This window comes from Molothrus ater, chromosome 1 (assembly GCF_012460135.2).
Source record: "Molothrus ater isolate BHLD 08-10-18 breed brown headed cowbird chromosome 1, BPBGC_Mater_1.1, whole genome shotgun sequence".
Lineage (NCBI taxonomy): Eukaryota > Metazoa > Chordata > Aves > Passeriformes > Icteridae > Molothrus > Molothrus ater.
The window spans coordinates 46,538,847-46,560,611 of NC_050478.2; the positions used below are offsets into that span (position 1 = coordinate 46,538,847).

The 21,765-nt window shown below is 39.3% G+C and overlaps 1 protein-coding gene across 1 annotated transcript in view; it reads left to right on the forward strand.

The window, feature by feature from the left end:
- Window positions 1-117: 117 nt before the first annotated feature.
- Window positions 118-21,765, forward strand: part of BBS9 (Bardet-Biedl syndrome 9) — a 283,034-nt gene continuing 261,386 nt past the window's right edge. Inside the window, exons 1-5 of the mRNA XM_036378769.2 lie at window positions 118-278; window positions 1,276-1,396; window positions 4,711-4,861; window positions 6,031-6,095; window positions 8,535-8,648. Coding sequence (XP_036234662.1) covers window positions 1,285-1,396; window positions 4,711-4,861; window positions 6,031-6,095; window positions 8,535-8,648 — 442 coding nt within the window. The 5' untranslated portion in view covers window positions 118-278; window positions 1,276-1,284. The remainder of the gene's footprint in view (window positions 279-1,275; window positions 1,397-4,710; window positions 4,862-6,030; window positions 6,096-8,534; window positions 8,649-21,765) is intronic.

The window sequence follows — 21,765 nt, forward strand, 5'->3', positions numbered from 1 at the left end:
CTAAGTGGGAGAGCCCAACGGCCCATGGCGCCGCTTCCCAAACTACATTTCCCAAGCTCTCCCCTGGGCGGGGCGTGGGGTGGTGAGCGGTTGGTGCCGGCGGTGGGGAGCGGAGGATGCTGGAGATGGCGGCGGTGGTGGGAATGCGCCTGTAGCCCTGCTGCTCTGTACCTTGCTTCGGGCCGCGACTGAGCGAGGAGCTCCTGTGAGGAAGCGGGGCTGCCGCCCCGGGCCGGCTCGGACTGCGCCCTGCCAGGGAGCTGTCGCCTCCCGCCCAAGTAAGCCCCCGTCGGGCTCCGTCTCTTTTCTCCGGCTGCACGGGGATGTGTGTCTGTATCTGTGTGTGTCCGTGTCCGTGTCCCAGGCTCGCTGTGGGTGCTGTGTGTGCTGCTCAGGGACTCTGTGAGGGCAGCAGGGCAGCAGGGAGTGAGGGGGTGTGTGTGGAGGGCTGTGCTGTGCCAGCCCGCACTCGGCGGCAACAGGTTGCCTAGCGGGCATAGCGACAGTGAAAAAGGTGGAAAATACGGGGTTTTGTTTGTCGGACTTGGTTTCCTTGAAAGAGGAAAGGCGCGGGCATGCAGTCTGCGTTTGTTCCTGTCTTTGTGAGTGGCAGCCCCTCGCCTCCTGTGCGGGCTGTGGGATCGACTGTGTCCGGGTCCATAGGCACGGAGCCGTGAGTTTTGAGCTAGGATAATGTTATTGTCAAGCTGCCCGCAAAGGGATTAGTCTCCTCGCTCCTTCCCTCCCCCCTTCTTAAAATAACATCAGGTAGGGAACAGAAAAGCTGATTTGTGCCCTGTATGACCGAGTTCTTTAGTCGTGTCACTGGAGCATCTTCAAGGCGATTATGCGGTGGAAGTTTTGATGTCGTCAGTTTATGTCTCCATTTACTTGTCTAAAAATAATTTCTCTTGCAGAAGACTTGCATCAGAATCTTTTTTCTTTTTTTTTTTTTTTTTTTTTTGTTGGTACTCCTTGGTGAAAAAAGAGAACTCAGTTCTGTGACTTTAAAAACTTTTTATTACTTAGTGCTTGTAACAGAAGACACTCAGCATTTAACCGTTTTTAAAAGTCTGTTATTGTGTTGCATTTTCTTTATATAACTAGCAGTGTCTATCACATCTAATTCATCTGACTGTAATATTCCTGAGGTTGTTTTCAGAACTGTATAACCAGAAACTCCAGACACCTGAAATTAACATTTATTGAAAAAGTTGTTTGTATAAACAATTGCATGTATTAGTATAAACTTTAACAATTTTTTTTTCTTTTCAGTAAAGAAGAATGTCCTTGTTTAAAGCTAGAGACTGGTGGTCCACCATACTTGGAGAAAAGGAAGAATTTGACCAAGGCTGTCTGTGTGTTGCTGATGTTGATAATAGTGGCAGTGGACAAGGTAAATTCAGACTTAAAATTGCTGGCTTTTAAGCCACACAGCTGTAGGTTTGCTTTGACCAATGCATGCTGAAAGCTTGTTAGCCAGGCTAGTTGGCTAGTTAGTTTTAGGTCTGCTATCTTTAATGTGTCCTTGTAAGAAGACAAATTCAGTGCTCTCTATCTTTTTATATTTGTATGCTGCTAAATATGTTAATTCTTGCTTGTGTTCACTAGTAACTTCTCTCATGTCTTATTCTCCCAATGGCAGATATTTTTAAAGTAAAGAATTTTCATTTAGTCATGGGAGCAAACACATTGTGACTTCTAAAAACCTAGGGGGAGAAAAAAGGAAGGTGAGAACTAAAAAGTTAAGAATTTAGAAAAACAAATAAACAACCCTTTTGATCTGGAAAATAAGTGAAAAAATTGAAGTAAGTGATTCTGCTTGAGTAAACCCTGTGTTTCTGTGTAGTCATTAATAATGTGAAATAATCTTTCTGTCAGGGAGAGTTTTTGTGTGTGTATTTTTTAAAATGAATAAATTCTTGGTGTCTCTATGATATCATGCTCACCTTGGAACTTTATTTTTGCCTGGTAGAGGTACTTGAGTTTGACTTCCTTGCTGCCGTACTCTTCTAAAACTATTTTAATGTAAGGTTCTCCCTTTTCAGGATAATTTGAATAAAGTTGAGTTGTTATTGATTTGGTGTACAACCTTTTTCAGTAGAAATTCATAAGAGTCATTTGGGTCAAAAAAGACCTTTAGGATCATTGAGTCTAACAAACCTCTGTGTTTGTTACTAAACCATGTCCTTGAGCACTATGTCTACACATCTTTTAAATACCACCAGGGGTGCTGATTCAGCCACTTCCCTTGGCAGTCTCTTCCAATGCTTCACAACCCTTTTGGTAAAATTTTTCTTAATATTCTATCTAAGTTTTACAGCCCCTGGTTCACCTCTAAGCCCTTCACTGGCTTTGTTGCCCTTCTCTGGCCATGCTCCACCACTTCCATGGCTTTCCTGTAGTGAGGGACCCCAAACTGAATACAGTATTTGAGGTGCAACCTCACCAGTGCTGAATACTGCGGGGCAATACTTCTCTAGCCACACACTTTCTGGTAGAAGCCAGGATACCATTGGCCTTCTTGGCCACCTGGGCACATGCTGGTTCATGCTCCAGCTGCTGTCAACCATCACCCTGGGTACTTTTCTGTTGGGTAGCCACTCCAGCCACTCTTCCCCACGCCTGCTGTGTTGTGTGAGGTTGTTGCAACTGAGGGGAATGACTGACACTTGGCCTTGTTGTACCTCATACAATTGGCCTCAGCCCATTGTTCCCGCCTGTTCAGATTCTGCCATAGAGCCATCCTACCCTCCAGCAGATAACCCTCCCACCCAGCCTGGTGTCATCAGCAGCCTCCTGAGGGTGCACTTGATCCCCTCCTCCAGGTTGTTGGTAAAGGTAATAAACAGGACTGGCCCCAGTACTGAGCCCTGGGGAATGTCACTCGTGACTGGTCACCAGCTGCATGTAACTCAGTTCACCACCACTCTCTGGGCTCAGCCACCCAGCCATTTTTCTACCCAGTAAGCAATATACCTGTTTAAGCTGTGACTATCCAGTTTCTCCAGGAGAATGCTGCGGGAAATGCTATCGAAGGTTTACTTAAGTTGAGGTAAACAACATCCACAATCTGTCCCTTTTCCATTAAGATAGTCACCTTGTCCTAGAAGGAGATCAGGTTGGTCAAACAGAACCTGCACATTATAAACCCCTGCTGGCTGGGTTTGATCTCCTGGTTTTCCCATCAAGCTGTGTGATGGCACTAAAGATGATATGCTCCATGGCTTTCCTTGGTACTGAGGTCAGGCTGACTGGCCTGTAGTTCCCTGGATCCCCCTTCTGACCCTTTGTGTAGATGGGCATGACATTTGCTAGCTTCCAGTCATCTGGGAGCCCCTTGGTATAACTGATGATAAATGATGGAGAGTGGCTTGGTGAACACTTCCACACTCAGTGTTCCTGGGTGGATCCCACCTGGCCCCATAGACTTGTGTTTGTGTCTAAGTGATGTAGCTGATCACATCTCCTTGCACTCTGGGGGCCTCATTCTGCTCCCTGTCCCTGTCTTCCAGCTCAGGGGCTGGGTACCCAGAGAACTACTGTTGCTCTATTGAAGACTTAGGCAAAGGCAGTACTAAGTACCTCAGCCTTTTCCTCATCCTTTGTCACTATATTTCCCCCTATATCCAATAAAAAATAGAGATTCTCCTTGGCCATCCTTTGGTTGCTGATATATTGATAGAAACATTTTTAGTCTTTTATGGCAGTAGCTAGATTAAGTTCTAGTTGGATTTTGGCCCTTGTAATTTTCTTCCTGCATAACCTTATGATTCAGCTGATGCAGCCCCCCTGATTCAGCTCCCCCTTCTTCCAAAGGTCATATTTTCTCTTTTTCCCGAGTTCCAGCCAAAGCTTGTGCAGCCAGGATGGTGTTCTTCCCTGCAAAATTGTCTTTTGGCACGTGGGGATGGCCTGGTCCTGTACATTTTAAGACTTCCTTTGTTAAAAATGTTCAGCCTTCCTGGGCCCCTTTGCCCTTCAGGACTGCCTTCCAAGGGACTCTGTCCACCAATCTCCTAAATGGGTGAAAATCTGCCCTCAGGAAGTCTATGATAGCAGGTCTGCTGTTCCCCCTCCTTCCTTCTCTAAGAACTGAAACTAATTTGTGATCACTGTGCTCACTACAGCCTCCAACCATCACATCACCTATAAATCCTTCTCTGTTCACAAACAGCAAATCCAGTGGGGCACCTTCCCTAGCTGGCTCCTTCACCAGTTGTGTAAGGCAATTATCTTTCATACAGTCCAGAAATCTCCTAGACAGTTCCTCTCTGCTGTGTTATATTCTCAGCAGACATCTGGTAACTTGAAGTCCTCCATGAGAGCAAGGGCTGGTGATTGTGAGACTTCTTCAAGCTGTTTGTAGAATATTTTGTTGCCTCTTTGTCCTTGTTGGGTGGTCTGTAACAGACTCCAATCATGACATCTGCTTCATTGGCTTTTCTCTGATTCTTACGAATAAACACTTTATTGCTGCCATCACTGGTGCTGACAGATATTCATGTATTGAATGTGGAAATTGCAAATGTAATTGCTAAAGTTAAACTAGAAGACAGAGCATAATGAACAATAATTGAATCATGTTACTATTCTGTCTTTTTATTTATGGTATTATTTGAAGCACTCTGCAGCAAATTGAATTCCACATGTGCATGCTATTGTATTGTGTAGTATCCTATGTGTTGTTTTTGTTTGTTTGTTTTTTAGATAAAGTTATTGTGGGCAGTTATAATGGATATCTCAGAATCTTTAATCCACATCCTGTGAAACCTGGAGATGAAGTACAGCCTGAAGACTTGCTCTTGGAAGTGCAGCTGCGAGAACCAATATTGCAGGTGGAAGTGGGAAAGTTTGTTTCGTAAGTAAATGGCAGGCTACGGTGCTGTTTATTTAAATATTAGATGTGATTTTCTTCCTTTGTTTTGGAGGGTGAGTTTTCAGTTTCTAGATGGAAACTACTAATCACATCTATGAATCCTGTGGTATGCATTTGATCTGCTTCTTGAATCATCTTCATATGAGAGATTTTTACTTAAGGTATACAGGTATATAGAGGATAATCTCCCAGATAGTTATGCAATTTTTAGAAGTATGTAGAACAGGAAAAACTTAACATTTAAAGTTATCTTTTAAGGTGTTAAGAATACTTGACTAACTTGTTATGCTCTAGGATGTAATACTGGCCAATTGTTTCCTGTTTGATAGAGGATAGAAGATCCTTAATTCCAATGAATTTAGTGGAAACAAGTGACCAGATATAGGAGAGGTACTGTGACTCTAAGGAAAACACTTTATAGTTAATTGGCTGTAAGAGAATCTGCTTAAGAGAACTTTATTCTAGAAATTGGTTCTTGAAGGATTCATTTTAATTTTGAAATGAACTTCTAATACTGTAGCATGAACTTTATTTAAAAATGAAAGTAAAACCTGAACTAACCACGGAGAAGATTCGTGCTCTGAGATCAAAGAGTCAAGTACTCATGGAGTGACTCTTTGCAGGAATGATAATGTCTTACTCTGTGAAATAAGCTAAAACATTTCAAGTACTTTGCTAGAAATACTATTTGTGTTTGGAGGAAGAGGAATGTGAAGGTTTGGAGGTTCCATGCATCTACTACAAAAGTGGATTTAAAAAAAGTATTGTCTGATGTTGCTGAATAATTCTTGTTTGGAGGGTTGATCTGCATATTGTCTCTCCATGAAGGATTAACAGCACCTTCTTTCAAATGAGTTTCAAACTAAACTGCAAACTAAACTGGGAACATAGTTGAGTTGCTCTTCATATTTGCATCTTAAAATATGTTCTTAAAGGATTCATTTTGATTTTGAAATTAACTTCAAGCACTTCAGCATGAATTTTGGATGTACTTCTGAGTACTTCTGAGTTTTTATACTAGCATCTAACACCCAAACCTTTGCATTTGGCCTACACATGAGAGCAATTTTAGCATGTTTCTTGACTTTTATCCTGTATGAATTCTATTTGAATTTATCTAAAAATAGTGTTTTTTATACCCTTCTTTACAGTGGTACTGAAGGACTTCATCTGGCTGTGTTGCATTGCCGAAAACTCTGTGTGTATGCTGTTTCAGGTTAGTTTACAGATCCAAGCTTTCCACTGTTTTTTAGTGTATTCTAAAGTTTAGATTAGGTTAATCTTAAACTTGGTATATACAATGTTTGCTCATCATCACTGAAGATCTACAGTCATGTTCTTTCACTCAAGCCCACCTATGAAGAGGAGATATTAGTAATTAGGTTTAACAGAAGTTTGCTGATCTACTCCATGCCTGAGATGCTGAGATGTGTGTGATGGTCTGTGGTTAGTAGTGATTGTGAACAACTAGTTCTTATTATGTTTTTATGAATTGGTGTTACTGTTCAACATGCTAATGAACAGATGGTTTGATAATGCCAACCTACTTAGCTCTTTAAAAAGAAACAATTATGATTCTTTCTGAACTCAGAAGTCCAGATAATTTTTTAGAAAGCCAGAATATTGGTAAGGTAGCCCATGAGAAGACAGAAGGTTAATACTGGTAAGAAGGTGAAACCACTGTGTTTTGTCTTAAATCCTCTTTCTTCGACTGCCTTTGGCTGGAAATTCTATATGATGTGTTCTCTCTGTATGTGAAGAGCCTAGTAATGAAATACATGTTCTGTACTTTGATTTTTTTTCTTCTGTATGCTCAGAGCAAAGCACAGATTTCTATTAATGGTACACCCATCTTCAAAATTCAATAGACAGCATGGTGTTGTTCATTTTCTCCATGCAGGGACACACTCTGTGATTCCTTTCATTACAAGAGCATGGTTTTCTTGTAGGAGCAGCTTGTTTCCTATTTACAGCCTTGTAGTCAGGTTACAAAAATGTACTTTCTTTGCCTATCTGGAGACACCTGTGAAATTGGTCTTTGCTGAGGAGGGATTCTTGGAGATGTGCTGCAGTTTAGTGCTTTCTCTTACTGCAATAGTGTTTATGCCTTAGGATTATAGCCTACCAGTACAATTTTTATTAAAACAATTTATTTTAAAATTTGCCTTAAGTCTAGAAGTCTTTAGCAGTTATAATTTGCTGTTTGGTCTACATGGCTTAAGCAGTTAAGTAATAATAAAGGTAAATTTCTGCTATCTTTTAACAGACTTTTCATACTAATCTGTAAGCATTCCTGCTTTAGTGGTAATTTCTGTCATCTGAATGGGTACTCTCAAACAAGCTCCTTTGAGAAATAACTATCATTACTTCTTTATGCTTTTAAGGCAAATGACATTTTCATAAAATGGAATCTTACTTGCTTTATACATGCTACCATATCTGTTACTCGTAATAAAAATCACTATGCTGCTTCTTTGGACAAATTAAAGCATCCTTCAGGGCTGACTAAAGTGTGGCCTTGATATTGTATTGCAATCAATATACAGAGGCTGACTGCTTTCTAACTTGTTTATCCTGAAGTGTTGATGATTATCTAGTTACTACCCAGCAGGGCTTTTCCCCTCATGTCTATTCCAGTCTTTTCCCTAATGTGGGCCTGCTTTAGAGGTCAAAACTGTGTTTGATTTGTTTGGAGAAATTGCCTAAAAGGTTAGCCTAAGCTACAAATCTTTCATAGAATGTTGTTTAAGTTGTTGTTGGAATAATATATGTATAATTAAAGCTGTGGCAGGATTTAGTGCAAAACACCTTTTTCCCAACCGATGTGACTGTTCTCAAAGGATTTTGTTTACTTTTTTCCCTTTGCTAATATTAGTTCTTAAGTATTATTTTATGTAATGAACTTTACTTTCTTCATGGGGTTCAGGAAAAACTTGATTCTCAAAAGAGGAACTTCAGTTTCTTTAGAAAGACTTTTATTTTCTGTTAGTTCCTTGAAGGAGTCAGGAAGTTAAATTTCATGCAGACCTTTTCAGAGAATGTGACATATATTCTGTGACATATATCTTTTTATGTGGCTTTCCTGGACTATCTGCATATAACAAAATTATTTTTGTTACCATATGTTTGTCTTTTATCTTCGCATTGCTGATCACTGCATTCAATTTTCAGGCAAAGTAAAGGCAAGTGATGAGTGTGCCCTAAACACAGCTTTGTCAAATTGGAGCTAAAGACCAGCTACAGCTTAATTTGAGACAAAGACTATTGCTACTGAAGCTGGTTGTTGGATATAGTATATTTACCAAATAGCTAGAGAATCATAAGAATGCCCCTTTGAGCAGGGGGAATCAAAGCTTTTTTCCTGATCTTAGAGGTGTGCCCAACATGAAAAATACATTTAAGTAATAAAATCTCAGCCTTTTGTGAGGTCTTTATACCATGTATAGTATAATGAGACTTTATTTCTGGTTCTGACTTTTGGAATTTTATATCTTGGTGATTTTTTTTTCAGGAAGCAGCAGTGTGAGCCTACGTATCTCAAAAGTCACTAGAAATTAAGTTACATTTTCTTCAGATTGTTGACACTGATACTCCTTTAGTTCTTCCACAGTGCGTGTATCAAATTAATAAATATTTATCCTTTGTTTTTTTGTAGGAACTCAGGGGAATGTGGAGCATGGGAACCAGTATCAGATTAAACTGATGTACGAGCACAATCTTCAGAGAACTGCTTGTAATATGACTTATGGCCCATTTGGTGGTGTAAAAGGTAAGCTCCTTGTATATTCTTTATAATTAGTTGTTTAACTGAATTTTGAAAGGCAGCATGATGCTGTTGTCTAGAGAAAAACATCTTTCTATTCATCATGGTACTTTTTATCTGATGCACCTTGAAAATAACTCAAGTTGAAATGAGTGAAGAAGATGAAATGCAGAATAGTTGTTTTCTCACATTTTGAACTGGATATGAGTTTACAAGGATAATATTGATTTTAAAAAATGTGACAAAATTCCTGGCTCTTCCCTTGTAAAGTACTTCAATGTCTAAAAATAATTGTTTTCTTCTGTGCTTGGATTCTGTTTTACTTTTTGGGCTTGCTTATCCTGAGCAAGTTAAAAAGTTCACATCTTCTTTTGCTGATCCTAAGGTATCAAGTGTCTTAAAAGACGTGTAATGCAGACTTCTAAAAAACTACTTAAACTTAGATTGGGAAAACAGAACAGTAGACAGTAATATTTATGGTGTCTTTGTAGATTTGAATGAGTTTAATAGATATCAGTATTTTTTGAACTTGTGAACTTGTTTTTGTGTTCTGATTTGGAAGCACTGAGATTGGTTTTGCATAACATCTCCTTTTCTTCAGAAGTAGAGATTGCCTAAAAATATCTGGGGGGTGACAGTCATCAATAAAAGTAGTGTCACTAACCTGTTGGCAGCGTGATAAGTCACTTTCTGAGGCAGAAAGTCTCCTTCATCAATATGGCAAATGTATGTAGACAGTCCCTCAGTTCTGTGTCTGTAATAATCTTGCAGTAATAATGCTACAATGCCTTAACTCAAACTCAGGCTTGTCCCTGGGCTGACCAAAATCCTTACTGATTGAAGAGATTTTCAGCTAGTAATTTCTTACAGCTACCTTGGGGAAAATGGTCAGCTCATGTGGGTGAGAAGGTGTAAGGGCTATGAGTATCTTGAGAAGTGAGTGTATATGGTATGGGCAAATTCCTGTTAAAAGCAGAAAGACAATACAGAGGTTCCTAAATCTGAGAAGAGGGAATAATGTTCTCTGACATTCTGCAGTGGAGTTGCAGTAACAAATGTATAGGGGATAATAAACTAAGAGTTGTGAGTGTCTGGAACAGTTCAGAAAGAATAAAACAAGTAAACATGTACCACTATGCAGTTCTGCAGAAGAAATTCTCTGGATTTTTTACGTGCACGTTTTTTTACCATGGAGGTAGATGTCTGACCACCAGCTCAATCTTGATGCCAGACCTGTGCCATGAGCTGTGGTGGAAGCAAGTAATCTGATTTAGAAGGTGTCTTTGCAAGCTAGAGAGACAGGAGTAATGTTTACCCTAGAACCTACTCAGCAAGCCAAACACTTGACCTAGGATGGTCAAAATGAGGGCCAATCCTGAAAGCAGCAAGAACAGCAGAAGGAACTCTGGTAAGTTCTGTAAACTTTTCTGAGTCTTCTGTGTTAGCATGTTGTGCTGATTACCTTGTGTGTTTATTGCTGTTAAAGAATGATCTCAAGTCATAAATAAACAAAGAAGGCAGGGGTTTATGTTATGTAATGAATAATACATATTCATATTGTAAGATCAAGATGCTTTCTGTTTATGACCAAAATCTACGAAAATTATAGTGAATATTCAGTCACCTGATAGGAGGCTAATAAGGCATGTGTTGAAGCATCAGAGAAATTGTCAAAATGGACACTGGGGAAAGTTCTTTTTGGGAAATGAAGGAATATTTTTTTTTTTTTGATAGGTATCCTGGACTGAATGTTTTTTTATGTGGCTTTCCTGGACTATCTGATTAGATTTTTTATCAAGGAAATGCTTTTAATCTTGCCCCAAGCCTTTTGCAGTGAATCTATTTCAGGTTTTTTTTAAGCATCATCTTTAATATCTTGTTTTGTCCTTGAGGCTTATGAAGGACAGTATTGTGGTTTTATTTCTACCTCACAAAACCAGCCAGAGTGAACCAGAAAGGAAAGCAAGTGCTGTTAATTTTAGTAAACAAATGCCTGTCCTGGTCTAGCCTGCCATGCTATCAATGTGTATCTGTGTTCGGTAGATAGTCTGGTGTGCCACTGAGAGTCTGTAAATAAATAAACTTTTTTTTTTTTTTACCATCAGCCTTCCATAGGCTTCTCTGGAATTCTTTTTAGGCATCTACTAACAGTGTCTCTTGCCTTCAGTAGAGGTTAATTCTTGGTGGTGCTATAAGCCTGCAGCAATGAGCTTGCTTTGCTAACAGTCTGCCTTCTGCACCACAGTCTGGAAGTAGAATAAGAAAATACAAGAGAAGGTTTTGCATTTCTTGCCATCTGTTACTATTGTGACTAATACGTGTCTTACTGCTATACTCAAGCATGTTTGAAACAATGTGAGGGTGAAAGAGGCCCTTCACAGGTCATGTTCACAGAACTACTGAAGCAGATGCCGGAGAATGGCAGCTGAACAGAAGGAGGAAAGCATGCGTGCAGGGAAAGCATGCCGTGGGAGTGTTGGGGAGGAGGGTGAATGTCAATCCCCCAGGAACATGATTTTTCATCGGAGTAAGCAAAGAATGCTGTAGGAGTTTACACAGAGAACTTGATCTATGAAGCTGCTCAGTCTTTGCTCAGATTTCTCTTCCTGAAGGTTATGCTTTTTTTTCTTTTTATGGAGCTCTTAATCCTATACCTTCAGTGGTAAAGCAGTGCATTCTACTCAGCCGTAGGATTTAACGCTGACAAAAGAACAAAAATATTGAGTTTGCAGTGCTGACTGCTGACTGAGGGGTATAGGACAGGTGAAAAGTAAAGTCAGGACATTGAACTTTAGACAAGCTAACTTCCCACTCTTCAAGGAGTTAGTTGGACCCCTTGTGAAACTGCCCTCAGGGACAAGGACTCAGAAAATGGCAGATCTTCAAGGATGCCTTCCATAGAGTGCAAGAGCTCAGGATCCCCAGATGTGAGAAACTGGGAAAGGAAGGCAAGAGATAGACATGTCTGAGTTGAGACTTGCTGGTCAAAGTAAAGGGCAAGAAGGAAATGCATAGCCAATGGAGACAGGGAGAGGTGACCTGGGAGGAATATAGGGATGCTGTCTGGTTGAGTAGGGATGGGGTTAGAAAAGCCAAGGTACAGCTGGAGATGAACTTGATGAGGGGTGCAAAGAGTAACAAGAAGGGTTTCTACAGGTGCATTGGCCAAGGGAAGGTCAAAGGAAGCAACACTGGCAAACTGGTAAGAGTGGATGAGTGGAAGGCTGAGGAACTCATCAACTTTTTTGCTTCAGTCTTCACTTGTAATCTCTCTTCTGGGGGGTAGTGGGGGAAAAAAGTCTCTCCCACTGCAAGGAAAGATTGGTTTTGTGACCACCTGAGGAACCTAAGTCTATGGGACTTATCTGAGAGGAACCCCAGAACACTGAATGCATTTTAAAAGGGCTGGAAAGGACCACCCCCCCCCTCGAAGGAGTGACCTGTCAGCCTCACCTCTGTGCTAGAAATGTCATGGAACAGAACTTCCTAGAAACTGTGCTAAGTCACATGGAGAACAGGGATGTGACTCTAGACAGTCAGCATGGCTTCACTAAGGGCAAGTCCTGGCAGATCAACTAGTGGCCTAGTGGTAGAGAGCTATGGAGTGACTACATCAGTGGATAAGGTAAGGATTATGAATGTCATCTATCTGGACTTCTGTAAAGTCATTGACACACTCTCCCACAATATCCATCTCTTTAAATTGGGGAGGGATGGTTTTGATGGGTAGGCTGTTCATTAGATGATGAATTAGTTTTGTGGTTGCATCTAGAATACAATAGAATCACAGAAAATCCAGAGTTTGAAGGGACCCATCAGGATCATCCAGTCCAACTCATCACCCTGTGCAGGACACCCCAAGAATCACACCATGTGCTTCTTGAACACAGACAGGCTTGGTGGTGTGACCACTTCCCTGGGGAGCCTGCTCAACCACTCTCTGTGTGAAAAACTTTTTCTTGACATCCAACCTAAACCTCACCTGACTCACCTTCTTGTCATTTCCTCAAGTCCTGTCACTGGTCACAAGAGTGAAAGATCAATACCTGATCCTCTACCTCCCCTCAGGAGGATGTTGAAGACCACAATGATATCTCCTCTCAGTTCCCTCTTCTCTAGGCTGAACAAATTGAGTGACCTCCGTTGCTCCTTTTAAGGCTTCCTCTCCAGACCCTTCACCATCCTATAGAATGACAAGTGGTGCTCCTTGGGCATCAGTAGCAGGAGCAGTGCTCTTTAATGTCTTCATCAATGATCTAGGCAGTGGGACTGAGTGCACCCTCAGCAAGTTTGCAGATGACACCAAGCTGTGTGGTGCGATTGACACACCTGAAGGATGGGATGCCATCCAGAGGCACCAGGACAAGCTTGAGAACCTGACAGAGTTCAACAAGTCGAAGTGCTGCACCTGTGTCTGGGCAATCCCAGATAAATGAATGGGGAGATGAACTCACTGAGAATGGCCCTATGAGAAGAACTTGGGTGTTCTCATGGATGAAAAGCTGGGTGTGAGGCAACAGTTTGCACTCACAGCCTGGAAGGCCAAGTGTACCCTGGTCTGCATCAAAAGCTGTGTGACGATCAAGGTGAGGGAGGTGATTGTCTCCCTTGTGAGAGCCCACCTGTAGTGCCCACCTGCTTGCAGTTCTGGAGTCCTCATCACAGAGAAGACATGGACCTGTTAGGTCCAGAGGAGGGCCATGAAGATGATCGGAGAGCTGGAGCACCTCTCCTACAAAGACAGGCTGAGAGAGTTGGAGTTGTTCAGCCTGGAGAAGAAGAAGAGGAATTCAGGGAGACCTGTATGTGGTCTTTAGATACTTAAAGGGAGCCTTAAGGAAAACTGAGTGCAAAGGCTTCATCTGACAAGAGGGACAATTTAGATTAGATATAAGGAGGAAGATTATTTACAATGAAGGTGGTAAAACACTTAAGGTCAGATTGAATGGGGTCTGAGCAACCTGATCTACAAGATGTCCCTCCTCATTGTGGGGGAGGTTTGGACTAGATGACATTTAAAGAACCCTTCCAACCCAAACTATTCTATGATTCAATAATTTTAATGTCTCTGGAGTTGTTTCACATGTTCGAAATACAGAAACAAACACTGCTAGATGTGTATTGTATTCTCATTCAGCTTTCTTCAGTGTAAGTTTTTGTTGTTCTGTCCCTGCTAGTTTATAGCAAGCTTAGACCCTTGTAATATTTTGGTCTATTTGATAACAAATCTCTTTGGCTGAAATCTGATGGAGATGTATAATATAAAATGTTTGGCTGTCACTTCTGAACTGTTCATTTTTTTGACTCTTGTATTAAGAAAAAATCTATTAGTGATTTCTCTGTGGGGAGTATTGTGAAGTAAAGAAACCTATTATGTAGCCTTATTTTTAAATTTCATTCTAGCTGGTGTCTTCAGATTAATGATTTGATCTATGTGCAATTTTCACATGTGGAAGAATTGAGACAGATGTTCTCATAACAGGAACTGATGAAGAAACAACAAACTCATTTATTCTCATCATAGAAAGTTGAAATCTAAATTAAAGAAACTGTTAAATCTGTAAGTAAAAAACCCAAACACTGAGAAGTTGACTAGTGGCTTGCATAGATTAACTGTACATTTTTCTTAAAAATAGGAGTGTGTGAATTGTGGTTGTCACCACTAGATGGTCCTCTTACAACACTTACCAGTCAGCATTTTTAAAGCTGCATTTATTCTCGAGCTGATTCTACAGGTGTATTTACTGCAACACTTAGTGGGGTATAGAAAGCACAAAAGCACTTTCTGAAAACCTCTATAGCTTAGAGTCTTATTGATCGAAACAAAATGTATTCTGGTGGTTGTAGAATGCTAGCAAAAAGGTGAGATGAAATTGATTCTTACTTTCAGCAGAACTGTTACTAGTTCAGGGGTGTGAGAAATAACGATGAAATCCCTTATAAGTTTAGATAGAATTCTAAACAAAGCTAATGGAAATGTTTAAAAATAGTAAATGGAAAACACCTACAAAGATGAAAATGTAGAAGTCAAACATAGTGTAGGCAGAGTTGGTTGTGACTTAGAATTTTAAAATCTGTGGCAAAGGATTATAATGCAGATCTTTACATTTCTTTGCTGCTTTAGCTAAATGTTTGTTCCTTGCTGTCTCTGAACACTGGTGCTAAAATGAAAACAAGAAACTATCAAGAAGGGACATATAAACATCAGCTATTGATTTTATATTTAAAAAACCTAGTATTGTTAGCCTAGATTTTGAAAAGTTGAACTTCAAGACACTGCCTTTGCAGTTTAAAATGCATATCTCCTTTTCATATTTCTGAACTCTTCCTTATGGTCTTAGAGCTATAAGTTGAGTTTGTCATCCAGGGCTCCAGTTCTAGCATATGGGTCATTTTAGAAAGGATGATTCATGATAAAACCGTGAGTCAGTAGTGCTGAACCCTAGTTTTGAACCAAGTGAACTCTTAACCTAGCCACAAAATGTCACAGCCCTTAAGTAATGAACAGATTGTAAACTTCATGGTTTACTTCAGATATAAAATTTAAAGACCTTGAGGGTACTCTACCTTAAGCTGTCCTTTTTTTTATTAAGAAAATGAAGGTGAAAAAGCATATATCCTTAAGATTTATGTTTCACCCTTACTTATGGTGAGTACTCAGCTTTACAAAAATTTTACTTTATATAAACCCATTGATCACATAAGTTTTATAAGGTCAGGTTGTACTATTATGGCATCATGCAATTATGCCACCAGAGACTGCTCTGCTAAGAATTCAACTGTCATTATATGAAGCGATGTTTGCTGATAGTTTAAATTATCTTGGAAAGTATTTTCTGTTTTCACATCTGTAGTATGTTCTGAGTCTTTATGAGTCAAATACCAATGACCTGGTATTTGGCTCAAGCTCATAGTTTAAGATGATGAGCTCATTAGAGAGGTTAAGTTTGGAGGCAGCCTGGGCTGTTGCAACCCTGGCCTGGCTGAGTCTGTGATCTCAAGGAGTATGGTCTTGGCAAGAAGCAAAGTCAGGACCCTGAGATTTGGAAGAGTGAACTTCCAGACATCTAAGGAGTTGGTGAATGAGATGCCCTGAAAAACTGTCCTTAGGGACAAAGTAGCTGACTAGGGCTATCACTTGGAGCACAAAGCTCTCCATCCCAGTGTGAGAGAAATCAAACAAGGTAGGGCAGACACTGATACGGATGAGCAAGGATCTCGTCCTCAAACTGAGAAGAAAGAAAGAAATGTGCAGCCAGTGGAAACAGAAGACAGGTGACCTGGGAAGAGTACAGGGATATCATTCAGATGTGTAGGAATGGGATCAAGAATGTCAAAGCACTGATGGAACAGGACTTAGTGAGGGGTGTGAAAAATAACAAGAAGCTATTCTGTAAGTATACAATGTCAGAAGAGAAAGGCCAAGGAGACCAATAAATGACAAAGAAGAACTGGTAACAACAGATATGGAGAAGAATGAGGTACTCAATGAGTTTTTTGCCTCAGTCTTCACTGGCAGTCAGGTTTCCCACGTGTCTCAAGTTCCTGAACATCTAGTGGGAATTGGGAGAGCCAAATTCCTCCTGCAGGTTTGGGACTACTTGGTGAAACTGAATAGCCACAAGTCTGTGGGGCCTGATGACATGCATCCCAAGGTCCTGAGGGAACTGCCTGAGGTTGTTGCAAAGCCACTCTCCATTGTATTTGAAAAATCATAGCAGTCAGGCAAAGCCCTGGTAACTGGAAAAAGGGAAACACCTCTCCTATTTATAATTAGAGTAGAAAGGAAGATCTGGGGAACTCCAGACTAGTGAGCCTCTCCTCTGTGCCTGGGAAAATTATGGAGCAGATCATCCTGGAAGATTAGAAGTCACTGCTGATTGAAAGCTTCTGATAAATAAGTTGCATGTTTTTCCATTTTTAAAAGGTATGAATGGAGTGAAGCAAGTGAACTGCATATAGTGTTTTAGTTGAGAATTTCTTTTCTTATTCTTCTTCATCATACAGTCTCCCTCGAGTTCAATTTCTAAGGCATAAATCTGGTATTAATCTAGAAATAGTCAAGTCTTATTAAGCAATATTCCATATATTGTTTAGTCTTAATAAAGTTAAAACCATGCTAATTGAAAAACAGTGAGAAGGGTTTTGTTTTTGGTAGCTAGGTAGTGATTGGATTTTGAGCCAGTAGTTACATTTTTTGATTGATATAATTTGGTCATAATTTTATATCATTCCCATGTTTTATTTTTTATGGTTACACCGAAATCACGTTATTTTAATTAAAATAATGGTGAATTTGATCTGTTCTACCGGTGCATTTTGGTTAATCAATTTACCATTGTTGACATTAGTTGTATGAAGTAATAGTAGTAAATTGTTGTAAAAATATTAAAAACTCCTTATAGATACATAATCACCCTGAGATTAGTTGAGATAATTATTAGCTGCTTAAGAATCTCAGGAATTTACATATTGGCACAGTAAAAGATTTGCAGGGAATGGACATTAAGCAAAACTAATTTTTGGCTCAGTGCAAATAAATTCATATTACTTAATAATTAATTTTTATCATCTTTTCCTAACATGATGTTTAGATAATTAGTGCTGAAGTTACCTTAATGTTGTACCTACGAGATACAGAATAGACTCTGACCTGTGCCTTTACTTTGTAATGTCCATATTGAAGGTATTTAGACAGGGTATGTTTTCCTGCCTGTAGAGAAATCTGAGAAAGAAGACAGTAGTTTGGAAAATGAATCTTACTCCTACTTTACCATTTTCTGTTGGATGGTTTAGGACTTAGCCACTTTATACTGTTAGCCTAAGTCCTTCTACATCTTGAGAAACAGTCAATGTACTTCTTGTGCCTGACTGTTCTTAAAAAGAGATTTACTGGTGTGGAGCCTGCTTGTAAGAAATGATGGTATTATGCTTTTTATAGAGGAAGAAAAGTGCCCTTATTACTTCTTTGAAAAAGTTTGCAGATTAAGCCACAATTTCATTCTTTGCCTTGTTTGCCTTGAGTCAGATGTGACTTATGTTTGAGGAAAGTATGTGCAATAAATTTCTGCTGAAGTAATGTGAAGAGTAGAGAAGGGCTTTAAAGTAAAAACAAAGCCACTATTACTTGAAACTAAGGCAGCTTTACAGATTATCACATAAATTTCCTGTGGTCAGTTGTGCATTAGGCCGAATGCTGGGCAGGATAGTAGCTCATATATGAACAAATATCAGTGTGTAAGGAGTGAATACTAAAGTTCTCTGCTCTGAGGCCTGGTGAATGAAGTGCAGGTTTCCTGAGCTGCTCTCTGAAGTGCTTAGGAAGTGTGTGAATGATCACATGCTCTAGGAGGAGGATGCCCTTTCCCAGGTGAGGATTGAGTTCTGTGGTTGTTCTTCAGGGTGTAAGTGGTACATTAAAGTGGGTGTATAAACATTCTGAATGTTCCACTTTTTTTTTAATTAAAAAAAAAAAATTCAATTTTAAAGATCTTTTTAAATCTTCTTAAGAAGTAAAAAACCAGCATGATAGCTTACCAGTGGGGGACACAATCTATTGAGTTGCTCTTGAATAGAATACTGATGTTATTTAATGACAGGCAGAAATCATAGTTTAATAACTTTGCTTTCATAACTGCTGAATTATTTTTGAATAATGTTTGCTTACAGATAATGGTTTTGCACTGCAAAAGCACTGTTACTGCTTTGTGTGATTCCACACACTTACATTATCTAATAGTTAAATAATAAGTGAATTAACCACAGTTTTCTATAACTCTTCTAATGAGTTGATAAATGATTTAGTATTGGATCCCCCTAATTAGTAACTAGGATCCCCCTAATAAGCAGAGACTTTGAAATGTACATTTTCATCTGAAACCTTAATGCCTTAATTCAGCTTCCAGAGTAGTTCAGATTTATTTGAAGTTGTTTCATGGATACTCTACCAGTAAAGGCAGATAATAAAACAATAGCAAAGGGAAGGAAAAAAGAAAATACAGCCTTGACATGAAAATGTTACAAGCAGAAAAGTGTGAAAATACCTTGAACCTATCTTTTTCTCAGCAAATGGCCTTGAATTCATTTTACTTTTATTATAGCACTGGCCTAGAGGCAAAGTATGTTTGAGTGTTACAACAAAGAGGGTGCTATATGGAGGAATTTTTTTCATAATGAAATACAACATATGCATAAACCATGCAACCTTGTAACAGGAAACTTTGTGAGGAGGGTAGACTGTGTTTAACTTTTCTACAATTCTGCAAGAATAAATTTTATTAGGTGTTAGTCAGAAAAAAAATTATCAGCTGAGTTTTATGCTGTAAGGTTAAATGATTCTTATGACTATGTTTAAACACTGGAGCAGTATAAATTCAGACTTTGATTTATTGGCTAGTTCTGTTAAGGAACAGGATATTTAACTGTTGCCTTCCTTTTAAATTGCTTCTGCATAAGGACAGAATCTTTGAAAGGTTTGAGCTTTGAAATTTTTTCATGGAATAGATCTAGTGATGACTACTTCTAAATGGTTTCTCACTCAACTTTGGAAAACTGTTAGTGTTTTGGTTTTTTTTTTTTTTTTACCTATTAATAATTGAGTTAGAACTTCTCTAAATTGAAGAGGTGAATGGAAAAATCATCAAGAAAAATGTTCTCTGTATCTCTTACCATCCGTTTCCTCTTCTTAACAGTAATGATTGTAGCCTAATGATCACAGCCTAACTGAAATAAAAAGCCTCATTGCCTTCAGTTGGCCAGAACTTGGCCTCAATTATGAATTCCTAGATAAATCTCCTAATCATTTGTTTGTTTAAGAAAAGAACTATAATTTAAGTGAAGTAAAATCAATTGCAGAAATACATAACTTTGAGAACAGTTGTATATGTAAGTAAAAGACTTGTTTTTCAAAACTTTGGTAAATTCTATGTGACACTTTGTCTAATTTCCCTTGTTGAGGTATGGTACCCAAAAGTGTGCAGTGACTGTGCATGGGTAGTATAAAATGTTTTGTGTCTTACATGTGGGGTTATGGCTTCTGCAGTGCTCCTGCCAAGAGTCAGTGAGTGCAAAGGCAAACAATAATTACCTCATATGTTTTTAATAGCACATGTATATTAATAATGGCCCAATCTGACTTTTGTCTTTTTGATGACATATTGTTGACTCATTTTAATTCATCGTCCTACTCTAATCTCCAGACTCTTCTTCTTAGTGCTATTGCCTGCCATTCTCTGGTTTCCTGTGAGTCAATTGTCTGAGATCACGTCAGATGTTTTATTTCAGTTTAGAGATGCTGTCTCTAAAGTTTAGAAATGCAGTATATGTTATTATCCTGTCTGGTAAATAGTTTGGCATGATGAATTTTCTGTTACTTCAAACCTATGTACAACTTTATTATTTACGTATGTACTTTCTTATTTAAATGTTCCAGCATTTCATGTGAATGCATTTGTCTATAAGATTTGTTTGCTGTCCCATAATTTTTCCTCCAAAAGAATGAAGTTTTAGATTCTAATTATTTAGTCTATTTTGTCTTCTCAAATGGTCTTTTAGAAGTGTGTGTATGTAGCTTTTGTTTATTTTTCCAGTGGTCATCAATGATTACTCCATTACAAAAAAAGTCTCCAACCTATATGAATTTATTTGGAGAGTCACCAAACCCTTGTTAGTTGCTTTTCCTGGAGGGTTGAAATGTATCTTGTACAAACTATAATGCTTTATACTAATTTTATTTTGGTGCAAATCATTCCTATCAAAAATCGCCCTGCTACATCATTGTGGTAGCTTAGTCCCTAAGTACCACACAACTGCTCACACACTTTCTCTCACTTCACCCGGGTGGACTGGGCAAGAGAATCAGAAAAAGGTAAAACCTGTGGGTTGAGACAAGAACAGTTCAAAATTTTAAATGAAGTATGATAGTAATGATAATAGTAATAAAAAGAAGAGAGAAATAAAACCCAAGAAAAACAAATAATGCACAGTACAGTTGCTCACCACCCACTGACTGATGCCCAGCCTGGCCCTCATCAGTGATCAGCCCCTTTACAGCCAACTCCTCATTTGAGTATTCTCAGTGTTTCCAACAGTCTAAAAATACAGGATAACAAATTGTTCCTGTGATGTCTTTTCTGAGATTGCCAAGAAGGAAACTGGTAGGATGGTGATTTTTTTGATAGACATGTAATTCACTGAGTCATTTGACCACAAAGTAAGAGTTAAGCTTTTCTGTATGTTGGTTACTAGCCTAGGATATATATAGACAAATGACTTGAATGTGAAAAGGGGCTGTGTTTCCTTGGTGTTTTTTAGCAAATTAAGTCAAGCTGTTTATTTCTACTTTTTTTAGAGTATATTTAAAACTTCTTGAAGATATATTGGACTTTCATCTTATATTCTGTACGGTAAACCTTCACTTTTGTGTTGTAAGCTTCTGACCATGTGACTTTGTTATAAATATTCTCAATGAGTTCTTTGGATGTGAATGCAGTTATTCAGGTGATCATTCTTCAGTACATATCTTTAACAATTCTTTAGCTCAAAAAATTAGTAAATAATCACATAGAAGGCGTAAAGTTGGAAGGTACCCCAGGATGTCATCTAGTTCACAAACCCTGCTTGTCCCTACAGCATGTTAGTTGGGTTTGTTTCCAGATGGCTTTTGAATATTTCCAGAGAGGGAGACTCCACAATCCCTCTGGGCAGTCTAGTCCAGTGCATAGCCACAGCCTCCCAGTAAAGAAGTTTTTCCTCATGTTCAGGTGGAACTTGCTGTGTAGATCAGTTTCTGCCCATTGCCTCTCATCCTATTGCTTGGCACCACTGGGAAGAATCTTGGTCCATCCTCTTGGCACTCTCCATTCAGATACTTAGTATATATGTTGAGGAGGGCTCCCCTCAGTCATCTTCCTGAAACTAAACAGGCTCAGCTCCCTCAGCCTGTCCTCATAGGAGAGATGACCTTATCCCATAATCATCCTTGTTGCTGTCCCCTGGACCTGCTGCAGAAGCTCCATGTCTCTCTTGTTCTGGGGGTCCCAGAGCTGGACACAGCACTCCAGATGTGGTCTCACCAGGACTGGGTAGAGGGGCAGGATCACCTCCCTCAGGCTGCTGGCAATGC